Here is a 22,396-nt window from a genome sequence, read left to right on the forward strand (position 1 = left end):
GAATCAAAAGTTCTTTATAAATTCCAGACACATAGCTTTTATCAGTTGTATGTATTACAAATGTCTTCTCTCATTTTTGGCCTGTCTTTTCACCTTCTTTATCTTTTGGTGTAGAGGAGCTTATATTTTCAGGTAGCTGAATTATCAATCTTTTCCTTAAGTGTTAGCACTTTATGTTGTTTAGAAAATCTATGCTTATACCGCCAAGGTCTTAGAGATATTTCCCTGTATTGTCTTCTAAAAGTTTTATCTTTTATGTTTAGGTCTTTAATTAGTCTGGAATTGATTTTAATAGAATGACATAGAGGTCCAATTTTCTTTTCAAATGGATACTGGACAGGACAACTGGTTAGTTGTCCTGTCACCATTTACTGAAGAACTTATCCCTTGCACACTGATACGCAATACTGCCTTAAACCAAGTACCCGGTAAGGGTGGATGTGTTTCTAGGCGCTCTGTTGCTTGATTCTTAGTGTGCTTTTATTCCTTATGCCAGTACACACAGGGCAGCACCAGCATCTATCAAAATGCCTTCTCTGATTTTCAGATCCCTTTCTGATTTTGGCCTCTAGGGATTTCCCTTGTGAGCTCAGCTATGCATTTAAAAGGATGTTTGTTAGATTTCATCCAGCATTTCTATGCCTGTAGTGGGAGATTTTTCAGACTGCCTAGTTAACCATAACCCAGTGATGTAAAGTGAAGTTGCTTAGCTGATTCCTAAAATCAAATGTTTGTGATTATCTCATCTTGAGGATATAAGGCAGAAAAAACAAAGTGCTTGTGTATCAGGGAACTTTCTCTCAATAAAAGAAGCAAAAACGACATTTTAAATAGCAAACATGTTGGAGTATGTTTTGGTTAAAACCTTACATTAAACAAAAAATTGCATTGTGCAGATCAGTGAAACCTGCTCAAAATAATACTTAAATTTCCAAAGTAATATAAAGCAATTGAGCCAAAACAATCAAGACCCTCATGCCTGTTACAGGAAGAATTTGTGGGGGAGGGATGTGGGAAAATGTGTCCATTTTGATGGACAGCTGTGATGGCAAAGCACTATAAGCATCAGCACTATGGACATCGATTATATGTGTCTCATGAGAGTTGTTAAGAGAATTAAATGAGTTAATGTTTGTAAAGAACTCAAAAGTGTCTCGTATATAGTATTATGTGAGTACTTGTTAAATAAAAACAAGGGGTGGAATTACAACCATACCATTTGGATGATGTGTCCCTATCCGCCCCCCGCCACCCCAGTTAGGAAGCATGGAATCCACAGAGCTGAGCAGTGGTACAGAGAAGTCATTGAACATTTTATCTATTTATAGCCAAATTCATCCAGAGGTATAGACTGTCCTGTCCTCAGATCGGAGGAAGAAAGTGGGAGACAATGAGAGATATTACCACCTTCTTTTGCTTTTAACACACAAAATAGATCTCATTTCCTTTTTTTTTTTTTTAAGATTTTATTTATTTATTTGACAGAGAGAGAGAGATTGTGAGAGCAGGAACACAAGCAGGGGGAGTGGGAGAGGGAGAAGCAGGCTTCCCGCCAAGCAGGGAGCCCGGTGCGGGGCTCGATCCCAGGACCCCGGGATCATGACCCGAGCCAAAGGCAGACGCTCAACCAGCTGAGCCACCCAGGTGCCCCCGATCTCATTTCCTTTTTTTTTTTATAGATTTATTTATTTTTATTTTTTTAAAGATTTTATTTATTTATTTGAGAGAGAGAGAATGAGAGATAGAGAGCATGAGAGGGAAGAGGGTCAGAGGGAGAAGCAGACTCCCTGCTGAGCAGGGAGCCTGATATGGGACTCGATCCCAGGACCCTGGGATCATGACCTGAGCCGAAGGCAGTTGCTTAACCAACTGAGCCACCCAGGCGCCCTTCATTTCCTTTTTTAAAAGATCTGGGGTTGTGTGCTACATTTACTAGGGAAGGTTTAAATAAATTACTCCAGAATCATCAGCAACATGCTTCATATTAAATTCACAGATTAGGGACACCTGAGTGGCTCAGTTGGTTAAGGGTCTGCCTTCGGCTCAGGTCATGATCCCGGGGACCTGGGATTGAGTCCCACGTCGGGCTCCCTGCTCAGTGGGGCGCCTGCTTGTCCCTCTGCCTGCTGCTCCCCCTGCTTGTGTTCTCTTTCTCTCTGACAAAATCTTTAAAAAAACAAACTCACAGATTATAAGGGAAATACACTTTTCATTATTCATATAACTTGTCAGAATGGGCTCAGTTATTTGGCACTATGACCTCTTCAATACAAGGACCATATCTTGTTCATTTCTGGTACCCGGCACAAAGGGAATGTTCAATTGGGCGTGAGTGGTTTGGGGAATTTAACTTCAAATTACTGCACCTTCTAAAAGGCTTCCCAGGGCCATACTAACACAGTCCTCTCTTCCTGAAGTCCTCCCATTTTTATTTCACCAGGGTTAGAATCCTTTCAGGGGTTCTGCCTGCAATACAATACATTCATTGACTATGTGATGTCTTCCCATTACTGTAATGTTCAGCCAGGGACAAAGAAATGAGTAAATTGGCTTCTACACTAAGTAAGAAATTAGATGATTCCTCTCCCCACTCCAGTGTCTGGTATTTGCAACAAAGTCTGCAAATTAACACAGTTCAACAGGCATGTACTGAGTCTTAGCCATGGGCAAGCTATGGAAAAAAAGAAGAAAGAGAGGTAAATCCCAGCCCTCCCTTCCTGAAGAACTTCTAGTTTAGTAGGGAAAACGGACACAGAGCTGCACAGCATTAATCCCAATTGTAATTATAATTATTTTGGTTTAATTACCTGGCTTTTCACTACATGGTAATGAGGACAAATCGGAGTCTACTCTTTACCACTATATCCCTAGCATCTAACAGTGTCTGCCACTTAAAACACTCAGTATTCGTCAAATATTTGTTGTGAAATATTGTATCAAGAGCATCAAGGATTCACAGTGGGCTCACTGCAGGACAGTAGGGTAATGTGAACACCCTGACCTTTATGTTGTATGTTGGGTATGTGTGTGTGTTGAAAGAGATTCCTTCAGTGGGAGCTGATGATTGATTATCAAAGTTGTGGGGTTCTTTTTCAAAAGTGATAAAATTTTGTTTAACAGGCCTTCTGCTTGGGATGCACCTTTGCTTCTGGAAAGTTAAGAGGGGCCAGGAAGTGACAGGGAACAAGTATTTGTCTTTGATTCTAAGTTTTAAAAAGGAAGGGTATAGTATGACTCAAAGTCAAGAATCAGAGTACACCAAAACAAAACAAAACAAGAGGAGCATATAGGAAGCCACAAAATTCCGTGGTTCCAATGAAACTAGACAGGGAGTCAGGGCATAAGTCAGAGTGGCATAGATTGTCCCTCTGCCCTAAAAAATGCTCTGCAGTCTTTCTGTCTGAGGAAGTGAAATGCACCAGCAGCAGGACACAGGAATTTGGTACAAGATGAATACCAGTGAGGTGGCCTTGTTAAGGTCTTTGTATCTCTTAAAATTCTGACTCTGCTTTTTACTTTCCCCTTGCCTCAGAGTACTACAACCACCAATGGCTTAGATCTTCTTATGATAGCTATTTAGCCAAACTGATTCTTTTCTTTACTATCTACCTGAGCTTTTCATTCCTCTGCAAAAACTCAACCTCTCTCCTTCTCGTTTTCAAAAAGAACATTAAAAAAAGAGAAAAAAAAAAAAAACCAAGGCTCTAAAGTAGTAAGACAGATAGGCTTTTGTTTTGATGCCTATTTATCCTTTGTCTTCAAAAATATAACCTCATTACAGGGATTAAGCACATTCTTTTTGTGGGCCCTTTCTGTGGACAGGGATCACTTTTTATATTTCTTTTATTACTCCCAATAAGCCTAGTTCAATGCTAAGCACATAGTAAGCCAAGGGAACAGCCAAGGGAACATGTGACAAACCTAACACACTGGACACTCTTAAGATAAAATAAAAATGGAAACTAAGAATTTTACGTACTCATTTCTCTCCTTGTTTTCCTATATATAGTACCCTATTTGGATGCCCTTATAAGCTCTTACCATACTTTAACTGCCTATTTAGATTAGGTCTTTAATATTTGTTCCATGAAAAAATAATATACTGCAACTGAAAAAATGACAAAGGTAAAATAAATATGATAAATGTTTAAAAATGAAGAAGGCTCTGATAAAATTTTGGCAATTCATCAATACAAGGATGTTTTTATCATTCATCTTAGAAGTACAACTCAAGATTCAGTTTATTTTGTAATAGCTATCTCTTTACCTGACAGTCAATACTCAAACATCAACAAATTACTAATTTTATTTAAAAATTTTTTTACAAATTATTAATTTTCTTAAATTTACACAGATGAAGAAAAGTAACACATTAGACAAGTTATTAAGTATAGTCTCAGGCTTATGTGGAATTATGATTGCTTTCAACAATTACTGAAATTTCTTTTCAAAGAAAATCTTCATACTAAGATACGTTTGTCCATGTAGCAGCCTGAAGACAGCCACAAATGTGGCATTCTCAAAACAGCACTTAACTACTAAATGTAATGCCGCAAACCAACTTATTCCTTTAAAACTTCACTAAATAATTCTAAGGAGTACAACAAAACATTACAGGCTCTTAATGTTCTTCCTAAGAATTAGGTAGTCTTCTTGGATTTTTTCTTCTCTGCTTCTTCCTTTTCCTTTTCTATTTCAGTTACTTGTAATTCAATTTCCCTGGCACTAAACATCTGAAAAGAAAATATTTTAAAAAGCAAATTTCAATTATGCCAGTAATTTCTGAATATTTCCAATATGAAGGAACCACTTATATTTTATACATTTATATTTTCTCTTTAAACTTTAAAGTTAAGACTTGGTGGCTCAGTCTTAGTTAAGCGCCTGCCTTCAGCTCAGGTCATGATCCCAGGATCCTGGGATTGAGCCCTGCGTCGGGCTCCCTGCTCCTCCGGAAGCCTGCTTCTCCCTCTCCCGCTCCCCCTGCTTGTGTTCCCTCTCTCACTGTGTCTCTCTCTGTCAAATAAATAAATAAATAAATAAATAAATAAATAAATAAATAAATAAATAAAATATCTTAAACAAACTTTAATTTTATATCTTCCAATATATAATGAAATATATATAAGCAAAATACTTGTAACAAATATGGACAAAATCTGAGCTCTATTATACTTCCACTATCATTGTGCTAAAAAAGTAGGGCAAAGTGTTATAATTGCATTACATACCCTCTATCTGCATATAACTCTGAAAATATTTTAATGCAGGCTTATTCTGTTCATGAGCAAGTAACTCATTACTGAACTCCCCCTCTCCACCCCACTATGTGATTCTCTGATAGGATTTGCCTATTTTATCAGCCATTAGAATAGCCAAAGAGGTAGGGAAAAGACGACTTAACACTGCTTTGTTTACAACTCCCTCACGAAGTGTAAAGCAAAAATAGCTTTTGTTTTGTATAAATCAATTTTATTATATTTAAAATTAAAGATGGGAGCAACTAGCTCAAGGTCATACTATTAAACATATCAATCTGCTGGAACTTAGGTCTATCTAACTCTGAACTTAAACCCAGGTCTATCCAATTCCAAAGGCCATGCCCTATTTGCCACACAGCATATCCTGAAACAGCATGTGGGAGGACAGTCTAACTTTGTTGCCAGTGCACGTGCCATCCTACCACACATCACACGACTGCGTGTGTCTATCCATGTGGGTGTATATGTATGTGCTAGAGTTGGAGAGGTGACCCTGGCTTTGGTGGTTTTGTGCCCTTGTTGGCATGTCTGTCCTGAGACCCTTGAGAGCAGGGGTGACAACACGGCCCAGTTCTCATCTCCACACACTGTGCTCAGCACCATGGTTACTTTTGTGGGGCCTGTGCGGGGGCACAACCTATACCTCTCTCCCCATTTCTTTTATTCCTCATACCCCCATCTATTGGTTGGCTAACAAAAGGTGGGAATGTGGTGTCAAAACAGTGCAACAACACAACTCAAAAAACAAAAACCCCACTGCTGCATCTAACACTGGTTTTAACACTATTTCCTCTTGAAATATTTCCTTCAAAACAAATATGTATGTAAAATAATCCTTTTTAGTATACTTTCATAGAGTTTCCCATGCTTTAAGTGCTTTTTACACCCTCAGCTAGAGAGCTGGTGAACTGCACTGTGTACAGTTCTACCTGAGGAACAATAGTGAGCCACATTTCAGATGTTCTTTAGCCAATGAATCCTCCATCACAATACTCTGGATGATTTATTTTGTGGTTCAGCAGTTTGAACCCATAATGACTAACAAAGGGTACACAAAGAAAAATGCCAGGCTTGCCACAAAGAAATACGGAAAGGTTATCACACTACTATTACAATTTAAATCTTACAGAGGCTCAAGGGACTTTTTTTTTTAAAGGTTTTTATTTATTTATTTGAGAGATAGCAAGAGAGAGAGAGACTGAGCACAGAGGGAGAGTGAGAGGGAGAAGCAGACTCCCCGCTGAGCAGAGAGCCCGATGCGGGGCTTGATCCGAGGACCCTGAGATCATGACCTGGGCTGAAGGCAGACGCTCAACCGACTGAGCCACCCAGGTGCCCCTCAAGGCACTTTTAAGTGAGAAGTAGAGAAAATAGATAAAAACCAGTAAGCAAAGAAGTGGTGGAGGTTTTTTGACATAATGAAGGATAATACTATGTCAGAAGCCTGGAGGCCCAATAATTACACCCATGATAGCTGAACGACACTGGCTGGAAGCATATCTTGATTTCAGAAGTAGAAAGATAGGGAGATGAAATGCTCTCTATAGGAATACCTTGTTTTAATTGTGCTTTGCAGATACTCCATTTTTTAATAAATTGCTGGGGTTTTTTGTTGTTGTTGTTGTTTTTTTAAGTAAGCTCTATGCCCAAAATGGGGCTTGAGCTCACGACCCCGACATCAAGAGTTGCATGCTCTCCCTACTCAGCCAGCAAGGCGCCCCTGTGCTTTTTACAAATTGAACGTCTGTGGCAACCCTATGTTGAGCAAGTATATTGGCACTGTTTTTCCATCAACATTTGCTTACTTTGTATCTGTGTCACAGTTTGGTAATTCTTGGAATATTTCAAATTTTTTCATTATATTTGTTATGGTGGTCTGTGATCAGTAATTATGACTCACCGCTCAAATGCTGGCTAGCATTTTTTAGCACTGTATTTTTATTTATTTATCTATTTATTTATTTATTTTAAAGATTTTATTTATTTGACAGAGAAAGACACAGCGAGAGAGGGAACACAAGCAGGGAGAGTGGGAGAGGGAGAAGCAGGCTTCCTGTGGAGCAGGGAGCCAGATGCGGGGCTCAATCCCAGGACCCTGGGATCATGACCTGAGCCAAAGGCAGACGCTTAATGACTGAGCCACCCAGGTGTCCCAGCACTGTATTTTTTTTTAATTTTTAATTTTTTAAAAGATTTTATTTATTTATTTAACAGAGAGACACACAGCGAGAGAGCGAACACAAGCAGGGGGAGTGGGAGAAGGAGAAGCAGGCTTCCCGTGGAGTAGGGAGCCCGATGCGGGGCTCGATCCTAGGACCCCAGGATCATGACCCGAGCCGAAGGCAGAGGCTTAACGACTGACTGAGCCACCCAGGTGCCCCCAGCACTGTATTTTTAAATTAAGATATGTACATTGTTTTTTTAGACATATTTCACACTTAAGAGACTACAGTATAGCATAAACATAAATTTTATATGCAGTGGGAAACCTAAAAATTCATTTGACTTGCTTTATTGCAATATTGCCTTAATAGCGGTGGTTGGAACTGAATCCTCAATATCTCCAAGGTACGCTTGTATGTGGGGCTCGGAAATAAATCTCCATAAATAATATATTATACTAATCCCATATATGACTGATTCAGTAGGGGTTCCTACTTAGAAGAATATATACTAAATGGGGTAAGCCTACATATAAATCTCAGCTCCTCTAAGTCTTCACAAAGGACCAGGGATAGGTAACTGCTTGCAATAAGCACACAGAAATTAGTGAACATTAGCCTACAGAAACAAAACAGATGTCATCATAATGTCAGTGGACGCAATGGGGGTTTCAGGCTTTTAATGAAGATTCACAGGTGTGAACATTTTGACAAGATTCAACTGTTGTCAAATAATATTATGGATGTTTTTTCCTCTTTGGTTAATGACTTACTTTCAAAGGCTGGTTTCTTCTTATTATAGCAAGTTCAATGTTTTTTCCACCAGATTGGACAACCTAATGTAGAACAAGCACAATATTAAAATTATTTCAGCAAATTTTATTTTTAGTAAGGAAATAGATAAGAACAAATCCTCTCTCCCCGTGTTCTTCTGATTATGCTTTATTAGATCACTTACTTCTAGCAAAGCTCTTATTGCTAATTTGATAGCCTCACTGTCATTTGCTATAGCATCATCTGTGTAATTCTTTTCTAGAAATTCTCGGACAGTTTTAGCACTTCGGCCTATTGCATTTGCCTTGAAAAATAAAAGACAATTATTAATATCGTTGCAATATGAATGAATTTATGGTTACTCAGTGAAGTTTAGAGTTTACTGAGGTATTTCTTAGTATAATTACTAAATAAAAATTGTAGTTTTGAAAACTTAGCAAACATTTCAGCAGCTCATTTTGTTACTATGTGAATAACCCATAATGGTGGCGTGACTTATCTTCAAAAATACCAAAGCCTCATCCTGGTCAATGCCTTCTACTACTTTAATGGCTCCCAAGTCCTTGATAACCAGGAAAGACTGAAAGGGTTGAAATTCAAAAGAAGTAGAGAGGAAAGGAGGTAGGACTTTGCAATATAGTACCAAAGGAAGAAAGAAAAAAGGGTAAAAAGGACATCAACCTGGAGAAGAAAGCTGTTTGCATGAACAGGACTGTGTGCGTCATTTTCTTAGAACTTAGAAGAAAGTGGTCACCTAATTATTGATTCATTATCTTTGATTCTATAAGCGAGAAAAGATTCTTCTGTTCTGTTCCCCATTTTTCTTTGTTCTTTAGACATTTTCATCAGATGAAGGAAAGAGGCAAATGATTGCCCCGGCGGCATAGCCACAGGTGGTATACGGCATGTTCTTTTAATTCAGTCTAGATATCTAGGCAATTATTACTGAAGATAATGAGGATGATAACAGTAGTTCTTATATAACAGAGCACTTATGTTCCAGGCACTATGCTACGCATTTTACATGGATTATTTCCTTTAGCCATCACAAAAATATTGAATAGTTACTATTACAAACCCCAACTCATGAATGAAGAAATGGGGGCTTGGAAAGGTTAAAACAAGCCTTCTTAACCTCAGCACTATTAACATTTTGAACTGAATAATTTTTGTGCACGTCCTGTGCATTGTAGGATGTTTAGCGGCCTCTATCCACTAGATGCTAGTAGCATCCCCCGCCCCAGTTGTGACAACCAAACATGTCTCTAGATAGTGCCAAATGTTTCTTAGGGGGTACAAAATCACCCCTATTTGTGAACCAGTGTCTTAAATAATCTTGCCCAAGATCACAGAGGGGTAAGTAGAAGAGCTGAGCTTTGAAACCAAGTAGTCTGAATTGACACTCCGAACTCGAACTCTATACATGATGCTGCTGAATGCCCCTTGGTTGTGATGACCTTAGAGAGAGGAAAGAACCAGGAGAAAGGCCCATCCTCTCACTCAAGGATCCCGGCACTGAATGAGGGAATGTCTCAGCTCTAACTGGTTATAGTTCGTATCATGATTATAGGAAAGAGATCGCAAAAGAAACGTTAGGAAGTGAGCATGAAGGCATACCTTTTGTACTGCATGACAGGATATTGTTCTAGTTAGCAGAAGATTATTTTTACTTCATAGAACTTTCTCTATTCCTTTATATTTCAGAGGATTAAAAAAAACAGCTGTGAAACTTTAAATTTTGTGGCTTTGAAATTTCACTAAGATCAAAAGTAAAGACTTCAAACTGGTATGACTTTGAAGTATTGTTACTAGTTTTTTGGGGGTAACTAGTTGTTGCCCAGAGAGGAAGAATATAAGGTAGGGGTTTATCCAAAAATCCCACTGAGCCCTTAGAAGGTTACCTTATAAATTCCTGGTGACTTTACTGTCTAATTCTTCTAATTGGTGATATAAAAATTCTTTAATTCTTACCTACTTGGCTGGTTTCCTAAAATCTTCTTGCCACGCTTATATCACCCATCCTTCCTCCAAATCCATCACCCACCCCAGCCCACTTGAACAGACTCTTTAAGTTTTGCGATGTTTTTTTCCTGCCTGCCTGTAATGATTAATGATAATTCTCTATGGCAAAGATTATTGGCAGCCAACCCCAATATCCATTCTTCCTTTCTGATAGAACTCTAGGCAATGTGCCTGCTGAAAAGTGTCATTTCCTAGCCTTAGTTACCAATAGGAATATACAGGTGGACATAAATGGGTAGAACTTGTAGAAACCTTTGCTGCCTGGAATGCAGACAGGTTGGCTGGAGATCTAGCAGCCACTTTGAGAGCATGGGCAAAGACTAAGATAATAAAAGAGACAAATAACAGCAACTCTCTACCTTCAAACTTCTCATTATATGAGAAAAATAAATTATTATGTGTTAAGAATCATCACATCTCTGTTGTTAGAAGCCAAAAACAATACCTCACAGATAAATCTTTGTATATCTTAAAGATATACAGAACAAAAATTGATGGGGCACCTGGGTGGCTCAATCTGTTAAGTGTCTGCCTTTGGCTCAGGTCATGACCTCAGGGTCCTGGGATAGCACAGGACTCCCTGCCGCTACTCCCTCTCCCTCTGCCCCTACCCCCGGCTCGTGCTCTCTCTCTCTCAAATAAATAAATAAATAAAATATTTTTTAAAAAAAGATTAAAAATTGATAATGAAGATCATTTTGGCAGGAATACTTTACTATTAGAATTTCTTGGCTGATGAGTAATATAATAGTTATATCCTTTGTGTGGTCTTCTACAGAAAGTATGAAAGCCTGATGATTCTTGATCTTTCCTATCTCTTTTAAATCCACTCCAGTCAGGCTCTCATCACTAAGAGATATTCTTATCAAGGTCAGCCATGACCTGCCCATTGCCATATCTAATCATTTCACTTTTACCTGACCCATGAGTGGCTCTGGCTCAGCTCATCAACTCTTCTTGGGATACCATTTTCACTTGTGATCCAGGATACCCCTCTCTGGGTTCTCCTTCTTCACAGACTATGCTGGATCCTTCCCCACCTTCCACTGGTCCAGTACTCCTGATCTATATCAGGTCTTGCCTGGATTATTATTGGACACAGCCTCTCAACTTGTTTGCCTGCTTCTATTCTACCGTACAATCTATTCTCACTACAGCAGCCACACAGATCCTTTAAAAATATGAGTCAGGTCATATTACTCTAATACGCCAAAACCGCAAATGGCTTTCTACATCACTCTCCTTATTTTTATTATTATTTTTTAAGATTTTATTTATTTATTTGAGAGAGCACAAGCGAAGGTGGGCATGGGAGGGGGAGGCAGAGAGAGAAGCAGACTCCCCACTGACCAGGGAGCCTGATGTGGGGCTCAATCTCAGGACCCTGGGATCATGACCTGAGCCAAAGGCAGAGAGATGCTTAACTGACTGAGCCACCCAGGCACCCCTACATCACTCTCTTTAATATCCAAGTCCTATCCATGGCCTTCAGACTCTACAAGATCTAGCCCTCTCCTACCTCTGTTACTCATCCCTCACATCTCTGTTGTTAGGAGCCAAAAACAATATCTCACAGATAAATCTCTGAATATCTTAAAGATACACAGAACAAAAATTAATGGGGTACCTAGGTGGCTCAATCAGTTAAGCATCTGCCTTTGGCTCAGGTCTTTCTGGATTCACCACAGTACAGTCATAGATATGGAACATACTGCCACCTTGGAATTTTGCCCTGATTGGTTCCTCTGGTCGGACTACCACAGAAATAACTACCTGGCCTGCTCCTTCACTTTCTTCAGGCCTCTGTTCAAATATCACCTTTTCAAAGGTGCTTTCCCTGACTACCTGACCTACCAATCACACTCTATCCTCCCAACCTTGTTCTCTCCCCGCCCCTCCCCCGGACTTATATTACATATACACCATCTGTACACTTTTTTGTCACCTCTATATCCCCAAACCTATAACAGTATTTGATATGTAATTCAAATACACATAGACTGAATATTTGTTAAATTATGGATTGTTAATATATTTTACTTTGTAACTTTTGATTGTAATTATCTTTGGGAATCCTACACTATGATATCCCTAAGTACAGTGATACTAACTCACATGCTTACTACTCTGGTACTCAATTCTTTCTTCATTTCTGGCCCCTTAGGATTTTGTGTCTTTTTTTGTGAGTTCAGCTATGCATTAAAAACATGTTAATGATCATTCTAGCTTTCTACATGGTTATAGCAGGAGAATTTTTGATTAGTTCAATTTAATATAATGTGCCAAACCCCAGAACATGTTACTCCACATAAAGAAAATACTTTATGCAATATAAAAATATATTAAGAGAAAAAAATATTTCAAATAGGGTGTCCCCTCACCACTGGTCTGGATACTGCCAGAACTACTGGGCTAACTGATTTTTTTTTTTTAAGATTTTATTTATTTATTTGAGATAGAGAGCGAAAGAGAGAGAGAGAGAGAGAGAAAACGATGGGGGGGAGGGGCAGAGGGAGAGGAAGAAGCAGGACCCTGGGATCATGACCTGAGCCGAAGGCAGACGCTTAATGACTGAGCCACCCAGGCAGCCCTGGGCTAACTGACTTCTTTCTTTTTTTTTTCTTTTTAAGATTTTATTTATTTATTTTGATAGAGAGACACAGTGAGAGAGGGGACACAAGCAGGGGGAATGAGAGAGGGAGGGAGAAGCAGGCTTCCCATGGAGCAGGGAGCCAGATGCGGGGCTCGATTCCAGGACCCTGGGATCATGACCTGAGCCGAAGGCGGGCACTTAACGACTGAGCCACCCAGGCGCCCCTGGGCTAACTGATTTCTTGAGACTCTTCTGTTATGGAAGGGGCATCTGTATGCCCTCACTGGAAGAGAAACTGACTCTGGATATGAGTTTCCCTTCCCTGTACCAGATGCCCCACCTTCTGTGAACTTGCTGAATGCTTTCTTCACCATGATGGTATCTTACAAAACATTACTGGTGACCAAGGAGGAACTGAGAGAATACATTTATGTCCATGGGATTCACTGGTCTTATAATGTTCTCTGATCCTAAAGAAGCCAGCCTGATAAAAACAGGGAATAGCCAACTGAAGACTCAGCTATAGCACTAGCATCTTAAGGAGCCAAGATCCTGTATGTGCCCTGACATGGGAGCCAGTAACTAATTTCTTTCATAGCCACAAACCTAGGAATCAAGGGATAGCTGTCTCATTAAACCCCTAATGAGCCACTAATAAAATTTTTGCTTCTTGGATTGTATTAGTTTAAAGGTTCTAATTCCTAAATTGGCAGGGCGAGCCACCCAGGTACCCCTTTACACTTTTAATAAAGTAAAAATTATTTAGATTCTATAATGTACTTCTATTTTTATATATTAAAATATACAAAAATTTGTTTCTGGAAATTACTACTAGTTTCCCTAGACCCTAGGCTTTTGTATTAGATTTGAATGTACCATTAAACAAAGTATTGGGGTAATGAAAGAAGAATAACAACTTACCCAGAAAACAAACTATATTTCAGGAATTATGTAGAGACAATTGTAATGTACTGCCATATAAATAGAGAGTCACAGTTTGGGGTACTCTAACTCTCTTAGAATAGAGAATGCATTCAATATTTCACTATGGGGTTTAATTGCTCATTTAATTCTATATTAAAAGCAAAGACTATTTCTACTCAAAGCAAGTATCTGTATGATGCAGTACTTATTTGGAAGAATGAATGATGAATAGGAATTGGATATATCTCTTATTTGGCCATTTATATATACTTAGGTTTGTCACATCTTTTCAAAGTAAGGAAAAGACCCTTTGATTAATAAACCAAAGTGTTGGGGTGCCTGGGTGGCTCAGTTGGTTAAGCATCTGCCTTCGGCTCAGGTCATGATCCCAGCGTCCTGGAATTGAGTCCTGCATCGGGCTGTCTGCTCCTCAGGGAGCCTGCCTCTCTCTCTGTCTGCTGCTCCCCCTGCTTGTGCTCTCTCTCCCTGTCAAATAAATAAACAAAATCTTAAAAAAAAAATAAACCAGGGCGCCTGGGTGGCTCAGTTGGTTAAGTGACTGCCTTCGGCTCAGGTCATGATCCTGGAGTCCAGGGATCGAGTCCCGCGTCGAGCTCCCTGCTCGGCAGGGAGTCTGCTTCTCCCTCTGACCCTCCCCCCACTCATGTGCTCTCTCTCTCTCTCATTCTTTCTCTCAAATAAATAAATAAAATCTTTAAAAAAAAATAAACCAAAGTGTTTTTCTATCCATCAAAAATCATCATAGTTGCTGACTAGCTAAATGGTTACATAAAGTTTGTACCACCATCAATACTTTAATGCAACATAATTTTTGTCATGTCCCTGAAAGTGATAAAACATTTACTGTGAATACACGTATTCAACTTCTAAAATATATTAACAAATTCAAGACTTACCTTCCAAGCATGGTAAGTACCAGAGGGATCAGTCTGATATAATCTTGGGATACCATCGTCATCAAAACCTACAATTAAGGCAGAAATGCCAAAAGGCCTTCGTCCATTGCTTTGTGTATATTTCTGAAAAATAAAATGTTTTCATAACTGCTTTTTGTATGAGGCCATACAAAGAATAGTACTATTATTTATCAACTAAGAAATTTTAATAGCAGGGGCACCTGGGTGGCTCAGTTAGTTCAATGTTTGCCTTCGGGTCAGGTCATGATCTCGGGGTCCTGGGACCGAGCCCCATGTAGGGCTCCCTGCTCAGTGAGGAGTCTGCTTCTTCCTCTCCCTCTGCCCCCTGCCCACCTGTGCTCTCTCTCCCTCAAATAAATAATCTTAAAAAAATTTTTAATAGCAAAGTATTCCTGCTAAAATAATACTAAGACCCTCTTCCTGGGTTTTTCTGGACTAACTTCAATCCATGATGAAATTTTAATGAAATTAATGTATACAGTGTGCAAAATAAAACAGTAAGTTTGCTTATATATGGTCTTAACTGTTTTCTTGTTGCTTTATATATCTTTTGGTAACATAATTGGATTATAATCTTGTGAATACAGCAGAGAACTGTATATGTACACCATTTTGGTTCCTACCTAGTAAAGCTGATTTTAATGAGCTGTACTTTGGAAGCAAGTTCTTGAGGTTTACTTTGAGAGACACTACAATTGTTACTATTATAATCAATATTCTTACTTGATACTATTATTATCAAGTACATTCTGTTCACTATATACTAAATTATCTCTACATAAAACCCAACTAAGACACTTCTTTCAGTTACCAAACAAGGAAACCTTTGTCTCTCTGGAAGAAAAAGCATGTTTTTTCTTCCCAGACAGCAGGGCACTGGAAACCACTTGTATTTCTTTTTACTTTAGTGCCAAGAACTTCCCAGATTGTGCTCCAACAAGTGGAATTCACACTAATTCTGAGACTGGTGCTCCTAGAAGTTGTGCAGAGGGCAGCCCTGACAGAAAGCTCAAGCTCATGCCTCTTTTTTCATTTTTATATTTTATTATTATGTATTTTTATTAGCCACCTCCAATTTTGAATGCAAATAGTTGGGCTACAAATGTAAACAAACTTTTAAGAACGTGATCACTACATCAAAAAACTAATGATGTATGGTGACTAACATAACATAATAAAATTAAATTAAATTTTAAAAAAAGAACAGGGTTTATGTCTTCATTCTTCTGTATTTCCTAATATTCCTAGTTCACACAGAGGTATGAAGTAGATGCTTTTTAAATATACCTCAGAGGAGAGACCCTTTTATTTGTTTAATCAACCATGTTTTTTTCTTTAATGAAAAAGTACTTGCACAGGGTTAAAATAATTTAAAAGTACAAAAAGTGTACATTTTAAAGGATCTCTTTTGTTGCAGAGCCCCAGACCCCTTCCTAATAGCAACCACACTGTTATAGGTTTACAATATTAAATATTCTATGTGGAGCCTTTATACTTCTAGAAGAAAAACTAAAAACTACAATTGGGAACCCTGTATACAAAATGTTCTACACCTTGCTTTTTTGGTGGATACAGTGTGGAGCTCAGCAAGAAGCTTGAACTCAGGACCTTGAGATCAAGACCTGAGCTGAGATCAAGAGGTGGATGCTTAGCCAACTAAACCATGCAGGCACCCCAGTGGATACCCTTTTAACTACTAAGAAAATCAAAGCAAATAAAAAAGTAAAGTAGAATAATATAAAAATGTTGGACTTACTTGCAACATAAATTAAATGGAAAAAAACCCACAAAGGTATCTTTTTGTAAGTATGTGATTTAAAACTTTAATATCTAGAATATATAGTTTATTAAAAAAAATCTCTACATGGACAAATGGCAAAATCCATGCCAGAAAGTGCTGTAAATGCTTTAAATGTATTAAATCATTTAATCCATAATGCAACTCAACAAAGTAATTATTATTGTAATGTTTATTCTATAAATAAGAAAATTAAGACAAAACAGGCTAAATAGTATGCTCACGGCACTAACTAGGAAGTAACAAAGCCAGGATTCAAAACGCCCAAATTCTGGCTCCTGGAGACACATTCTTAACCACCAGAGTGCCTGTCAAAGGGAAAGATAGTTTACACTAGAAGAAATGAAAATAGCAAACCAACATGTGGGGAAAAAAATCAACCTCATTACTAATTATAAAATACAAATTAAAACAACTATTATAGTACTATGTTATACTTATTTGCAAAATAAAAGAAAAATGAAAACCCAAAGTTGATGATCCTTCAAGGATACATTTATGCATTGCTGGTTGCACAATAAAAATTGGTTCAATCTTTTTAGCAAGCAATTTAGCTACATATAACAAGAGTCTTAAAACCAATTACAATCTCTAATCTAGTAATCTCATACTGAAAATTAATTTAACAATATAACTCAAAAAAGAAAAATAAAGGCTGTGACAAAGACAGAATAATGTTATTAAAGTACTAAACCAAGAAAGACAATGAGAAAGGGAAAGAAACTGGAAACAGTCTAATTACCAGTGAGCAACTGGAAACAGTATTATATGGTTAGTAAGAATGGTAAGTATGCATAAGGATTATGCTGACAAACAAAAAGGACACATAAAATGATAGAGAACAAATACTTATATACATAGTGATTATACTTAATGTCAAACCATGCATCCATATGTATGAATTCAGAAATCATATCCAGAGGTGCCTGGGTGGCTCAGTAGGTGGAGCATCTGACTCTTGATTTCAGCTCAGGTCATGATCTCAGGGTTGTGAGATTGAGCCCTGCGTTGGGCTGTGCTGAGCGTAGAGCCTAGTTAAGATTCTCTCTCCCTCTCCTTCTGTCCCTCCCCATTGCACTCTCTGTCTCCCTCTAAAATAATCAATCAATGAATCAATCAATCTTAAAAAACAAAACATCATATCCAAACCTGATCAGTTGTGTTTAGGTTTGTAGATGAAAGAACCATGCGTATTTCTTTAGTAAACGTGTAAAAAAAAAAGTTTTCATTACTGTATCTCTAGAGGTATAGAAATCCTCTTAAAATACGGGATTTACTGCTCTTTGAAATTTTAATATAATTCCTAGAATTGATAGTAATTGAGATTTCTAATGCTCAAATCAATGCAGTCCACTGGAATAAGAGTGTATGAAGTAAGTGTGAGAAGGAATAAGGAGTTTAGTAGATTTAACAGATTAAATGAGTGGAGTTATTGTAGTATTCCCATGGTAGGAACCATAATGATGGCAAAAGAAGAAAACCTCTCAAAATCTGTTGGAATAGTGTCTTACCTGCTTTAAAGTTGCTATGAAGCGAGTTATATATTCTACAGTGACTGGGTCCTCAACTGTGAGCTTATAACTCTGGCACTCCACACGGGCTCTGTTTATTACTACTCTAGCATCAGCAGTCAGTCCTATAAAAGTAGGCAATACATTACAAAAAAGAATGACTCTTTTCTTGTCCAAAGGGTTTTTTTTTTTTAGCTACCATGAAATCTTTCTTATAATGTCCATTTGTTTTTTTCAATATCTGTCCATTATAAATAATTTATAAAACAATATCACTTGTCCAACATTTAATACTTAATCTGATGCATTCTTATTTACTTTTTAAAGAAATGGTTTTAGGGGCACCTGGGTGGCTCCGTTGGTTAAGCGACTGCCTTTGGCTCAGGTCATGATCATGGAGTCCCAGGATCAAGTCCCACATTAGGCTCCCTGCTCAGTGGGGAGTCTGCTTCTCCCTCTGACCAACCCCCTCCCTGTGCTCACTCTCTCTCAAATAAATAAATAAAATCTTAAAAAAAGAAAGAAATGGTTTTAAAGAGTAATAGTTAAACACTAAGTTAAGTAAACTATTTTCCCGAAGATCAAAATGGTTTAACTCACAGTGGTTGGTCTGGTTATGAGATTTTATTAAACATTTTCTAAAAATCTCTGTAGTCATATTTTTTAAAACTATTTTTGGGGAAGATATCAAAGGCAGACTGATCAAAGGCTGATGGTTTATCCTGGTTCTAAAATCAATATTATTTATATTATGAATATTATTCATTACCTAAATCATTAAGTAAGCTGTATTTCTCCTTATGAAGACAGTATTACTTCATTATCAAACACATATCCATTGAATTCAAACTGCATTCAATATAACTGTGACATGTGATTTCTCTCAGCTTTTCGTCCAAGATTAAGGGTTTGAAAATCAAGAATGTTAAAACAGAAAAAGAAAAGTCTTCCTTTTGCCATACCAAAACATCATGTAATTAATTTTCAACATTTCCATAAGGAAAGAGAATGTGATTCTATAAAAACAACTGACCCAAAACTTAAATGCAACAGTTGCAAACATTTCTATTAAAGACTTCTCTGGCATTTGACCTTTACATGGCCATTTTGTTTCTTTCCCCACTCTCTTAATAGCACACTACCAGGAAAATGCATTCACAAAATCTCTGTAACAGTCATTTCTCACATAACCATCAGTCTTTTTGCAAGACTTCCACACCATTTCAAATTGTGTTTCTACAAATGGAAGAATTGTCAGTCCCTGAAGATAATGGTAGTCAACAATGAAGAACCTGTCACAATATGCCCCTAAGATTCACCCTAACACTCATGGGTCGGGGGCAAATTTTAATCAGATAGTTAAAGAGGGAGAAACTGATTCTATTCTCTCTGCAAAATATGAGAAGCACCTGGCTGGCTCAGTTGGTAGAGCATGTGACTCTTGATCTTGGGGTTGTGAGTTTGAGCCCCATGTTGGGGGTAGAGTTGACTTTAAAAAATAGTTTAAAAAAGTTATTTAAAAAATGTTATATGAGAGAAAGAAATGGGAAGAGATTAATTTTACCTATCCTATGGATTCAAATCTATACTGAATTAGAAAATGTGATCTGAAAGATTTCTGAGTTATTTCCCCTTTACAATGTAAATATCCCAAACTACAGAAACATAAAAGTATACTTAAAAAGTAGTGACATAACTGATTCAAGAAAAAAAGTTAGTGATAAATTTGCCAAACCATATAAGTAATACATTTGTGTGATTGTGTTTGTTTTTAACATAAGAAATAGTAATTACACTAATCAATACTAAATAGCTAGGAAAAAAAGAACAAGTTCAATTTACAGACAGCATTGAAAATTGCAATTTCACATTCCATAGGTTACCATTTAGTTTTGTTGTTTCCTTCGCTGGCGGAAGCTTTTTATTTTGTTTTTTTAAAGATTTTATTTATTTGTCAAAGAGGGAGAGAGAGAGCACATAAGCAGGGGGAGTGGCAGACAGAGGGAGAAGCAGACTCCCTGCTGAGCAAGGAGCCTGATGTGAAACTCGATCCCAGGACCCTGGGATCATGACCTGAGCCAAAGGCAGATGCTTAACTGACTGAGCCACCCAGGTGTCCCTGGAAGCTTTTTATTTTGATGAAGTCAGAATAGTTTAGGTTTGCTTTTGTTTCCCTTGGCTAAGGAGACATATCTAGAAAGAGTTACTATAGCCGATGTCAAAGAAGTTACTGCCTGTGTTCTCCTCTAGGATTTTTATGGTTTCAGATCTCATATTTAAGTCTTTAATCCATTTTGAATTTTTTTTGTGTGTATGGTGTAAGAAAGTGGTCCAGTTTCATTCTTTTGCACTTTGCTGCCCAGTTTTCCCAATACCATTTGTTGAAGAAACTGGTGTCTTTTTTTTTTTTTTTGAAGGCAGTCTTTTCCCCATTGGTTATTCTTCCCTACTTTGCCAAAGATTAATTGACCATATAGTTGTGGGCTCATTTCTGGGTTTTCTATTTTGTTTGACTGATCTATATGTCTGTTTTTGTGCTGGTACCATACTGTTTTGATCACTACAGCTTTGTAATATAACTTGAAGTCCAGAATTATGATGCCTGCTTTTCTTCTTCAAGGTTTCTTTGGCTATACAGGGTGTTTTGTGGTTCATACAAATTTTAGCATTCTTTGTTCTAGCTCTGTAAAAAATGCTGTTAGTATTTTGATAGGAATTACACTAAATGTATAGATTGCTTTGGGTAGTACAGACATTTTAAATATATTTATTCTTCCTACAGAATGGAAGATATTTGCGAATGACCTATCTGATAAAGGTTAGTATCCAAAATATATAAAGAACTTATAAAACTCAACACCCCAAAAATGAATAATGCAACTAAAAAATGGGCAGAAGACATGAATAGACATTTTTCCAAAGAAGACATACAGATGGCCAACACACACACGAAAAGATGCTCAACATCACTCATCATCAAGGAAATACAAATAAAAATTACAATGAGCTATCATCTCACACCTGTCAGAATGGCTAAAATCAACAACACAAGAAAGAGTAGGTGTTGGCGAGGTTATGGAGAAAGGGGAACCCTTTTGCACTGTTGGTGGGAATGCAAACTGGTACAGCCACTCTGAAAAACAGTATGGAGATTCCTCAAAAAGTTAAAAATACAACTACCCTATGATCCAGGAATTGCACTACTAGGTATTTACCCAAGGAATACAAAAATACTAATTCAAAGGGATACATGCACCCTGATGTTTATAGCAGCATTATCTGTAATAGCCAAATTATGGAAATAGCCCAAGTCCCATCGACTGATGAATGGATAAAGAAAATGTGGTATATATACACAATAGAATATTACTCAGCAGTAAAAAGAATGAAATCTTGCCATGTGTAATGACATGGATGGAGCTAGAGAATATTATGCCAAGCAAAATAATTTAAGTCAGTCAGAGAAGGTAAGTATCATATGATTTCAATCATATATGGAACTTAAGAACAAAACAAAAGAGCAAAGGGAAAAAAAGAAAGGCAAACCAAGAAACAGACTCTTAACTACAGGGAACAAACTGATGGTTGTTAGAGAGGTTGGGGGTTGGGTGAAATAGGGATGGGGATTAAGGAGTGCACTTGTGATTAGCACTGGGTGTTGTGAGAAAGTCATTGTTAGTCAACAATGAAGAACCTGTCACAATATTGTATACCCAAAACTAATAATACACTGTATGTTAACTAACTGGAATTTAAATAAAAACTTTAAAAAATTGCAATTTCACTTTGTTTATAAATAAGCAATCTATAGAAGAAATAAGTCCTCCATCTAGTGCTTTTATTTTTTAAAAGATTTTATTTGAGAGAGAGAGAGCGAAAGAGAGAAAGAGAGCACAAGCAGCGGGGAGGGGCAGTGGGAGAGGGAGAAGCAGACTCCCTGCTCAGCAGGGAGCCTGCCAAGGGGCTTGATCCCAGGACCCTCAGATCAAGACCTGAGCCAAAGGAAGATGCCTAACTGACTGAGCCACCCAGGTGCCCCTCTAGTGCTTTCGAATTCATACCACAACATTATCTTGAAAATCTTGAAAATAACTTACACAATGTAAAATTTCTACTTTTAAATGGAATTCTACATGGCACACAAAAGAATTATTTTTTTCAAATTCTTTGATTTTTTTCCTAAGGGCTGTTTTCTAAACATTAAAAGTACAATATAGCAACAACATTGACAAAAGAATGATTTTTTTCAAGATGAAACTATATGTTTTTTTCTGATATGTACTCATTGTAAAATATTCCAACAGAGGGAATAAAAGCTACCATGTAATTCCAAAAGCTATAAACAAAACAATATTATACATATTATTCAGTAACCGACTATTTTTAATATATATTGTGAATACGTTGCCATGT

General features: G+C 37.6%; 1 protein-coding gene across 1 annotated transcript in view; it reads right to left on the minus strand.

The window, feature by feature from the left end:
- Positions 1-4,640: 4,640 nt before the first annotated feature.
- Positions 4,641-22,396, minus strand: part of PSMA8 (proteasome 20S subunit alpha 8) — a 41,712-nt gene continuing 23,956 nt past the window's right edge. Inside the window, exons 3-7 of the mRNA XM_028098405.1 lie at positions 17,984-18,108; positions 14,654-14,776; positions 8,382-8,501; positions 8,197-8,259; positions 4,641-4,733 (exon numbers count right to left, since the gene is read on the minus strand). Of these exons, the coding sequence (XP_027954206.1) occupies positions 4,641-4,733; positions 8,197-8,259; positions 8,382-8,501; positions 14,654-14,776; positions 17,984-18,108 (524 nt within the window). The remainder of the gene's footprint in view (positions 4,734-8,196; positions 8,260-8,381; positions 8,502-14,653; positions 14,777-17,983; positions 18,109-22,396) is intronic.

The sequence above is a fragment of the Eumetopias jubatus genome, unplaced genomic scaffold (genome assembly GCF_037043125.1).
Source record: "Eumetopias jubatus isolate StellerSeaLion01/CBP00866 unplaced genomic scaffold, mEumJub1_p1.0 scaffold_16, whole genome shotgun sequence".
NCBI classification, from domain to species: Eukaryota; Metazoa; Chordata; class Mammalia; order Carnivora; family Otariidae; genus Eumetopias; species Eumetopias jubatus.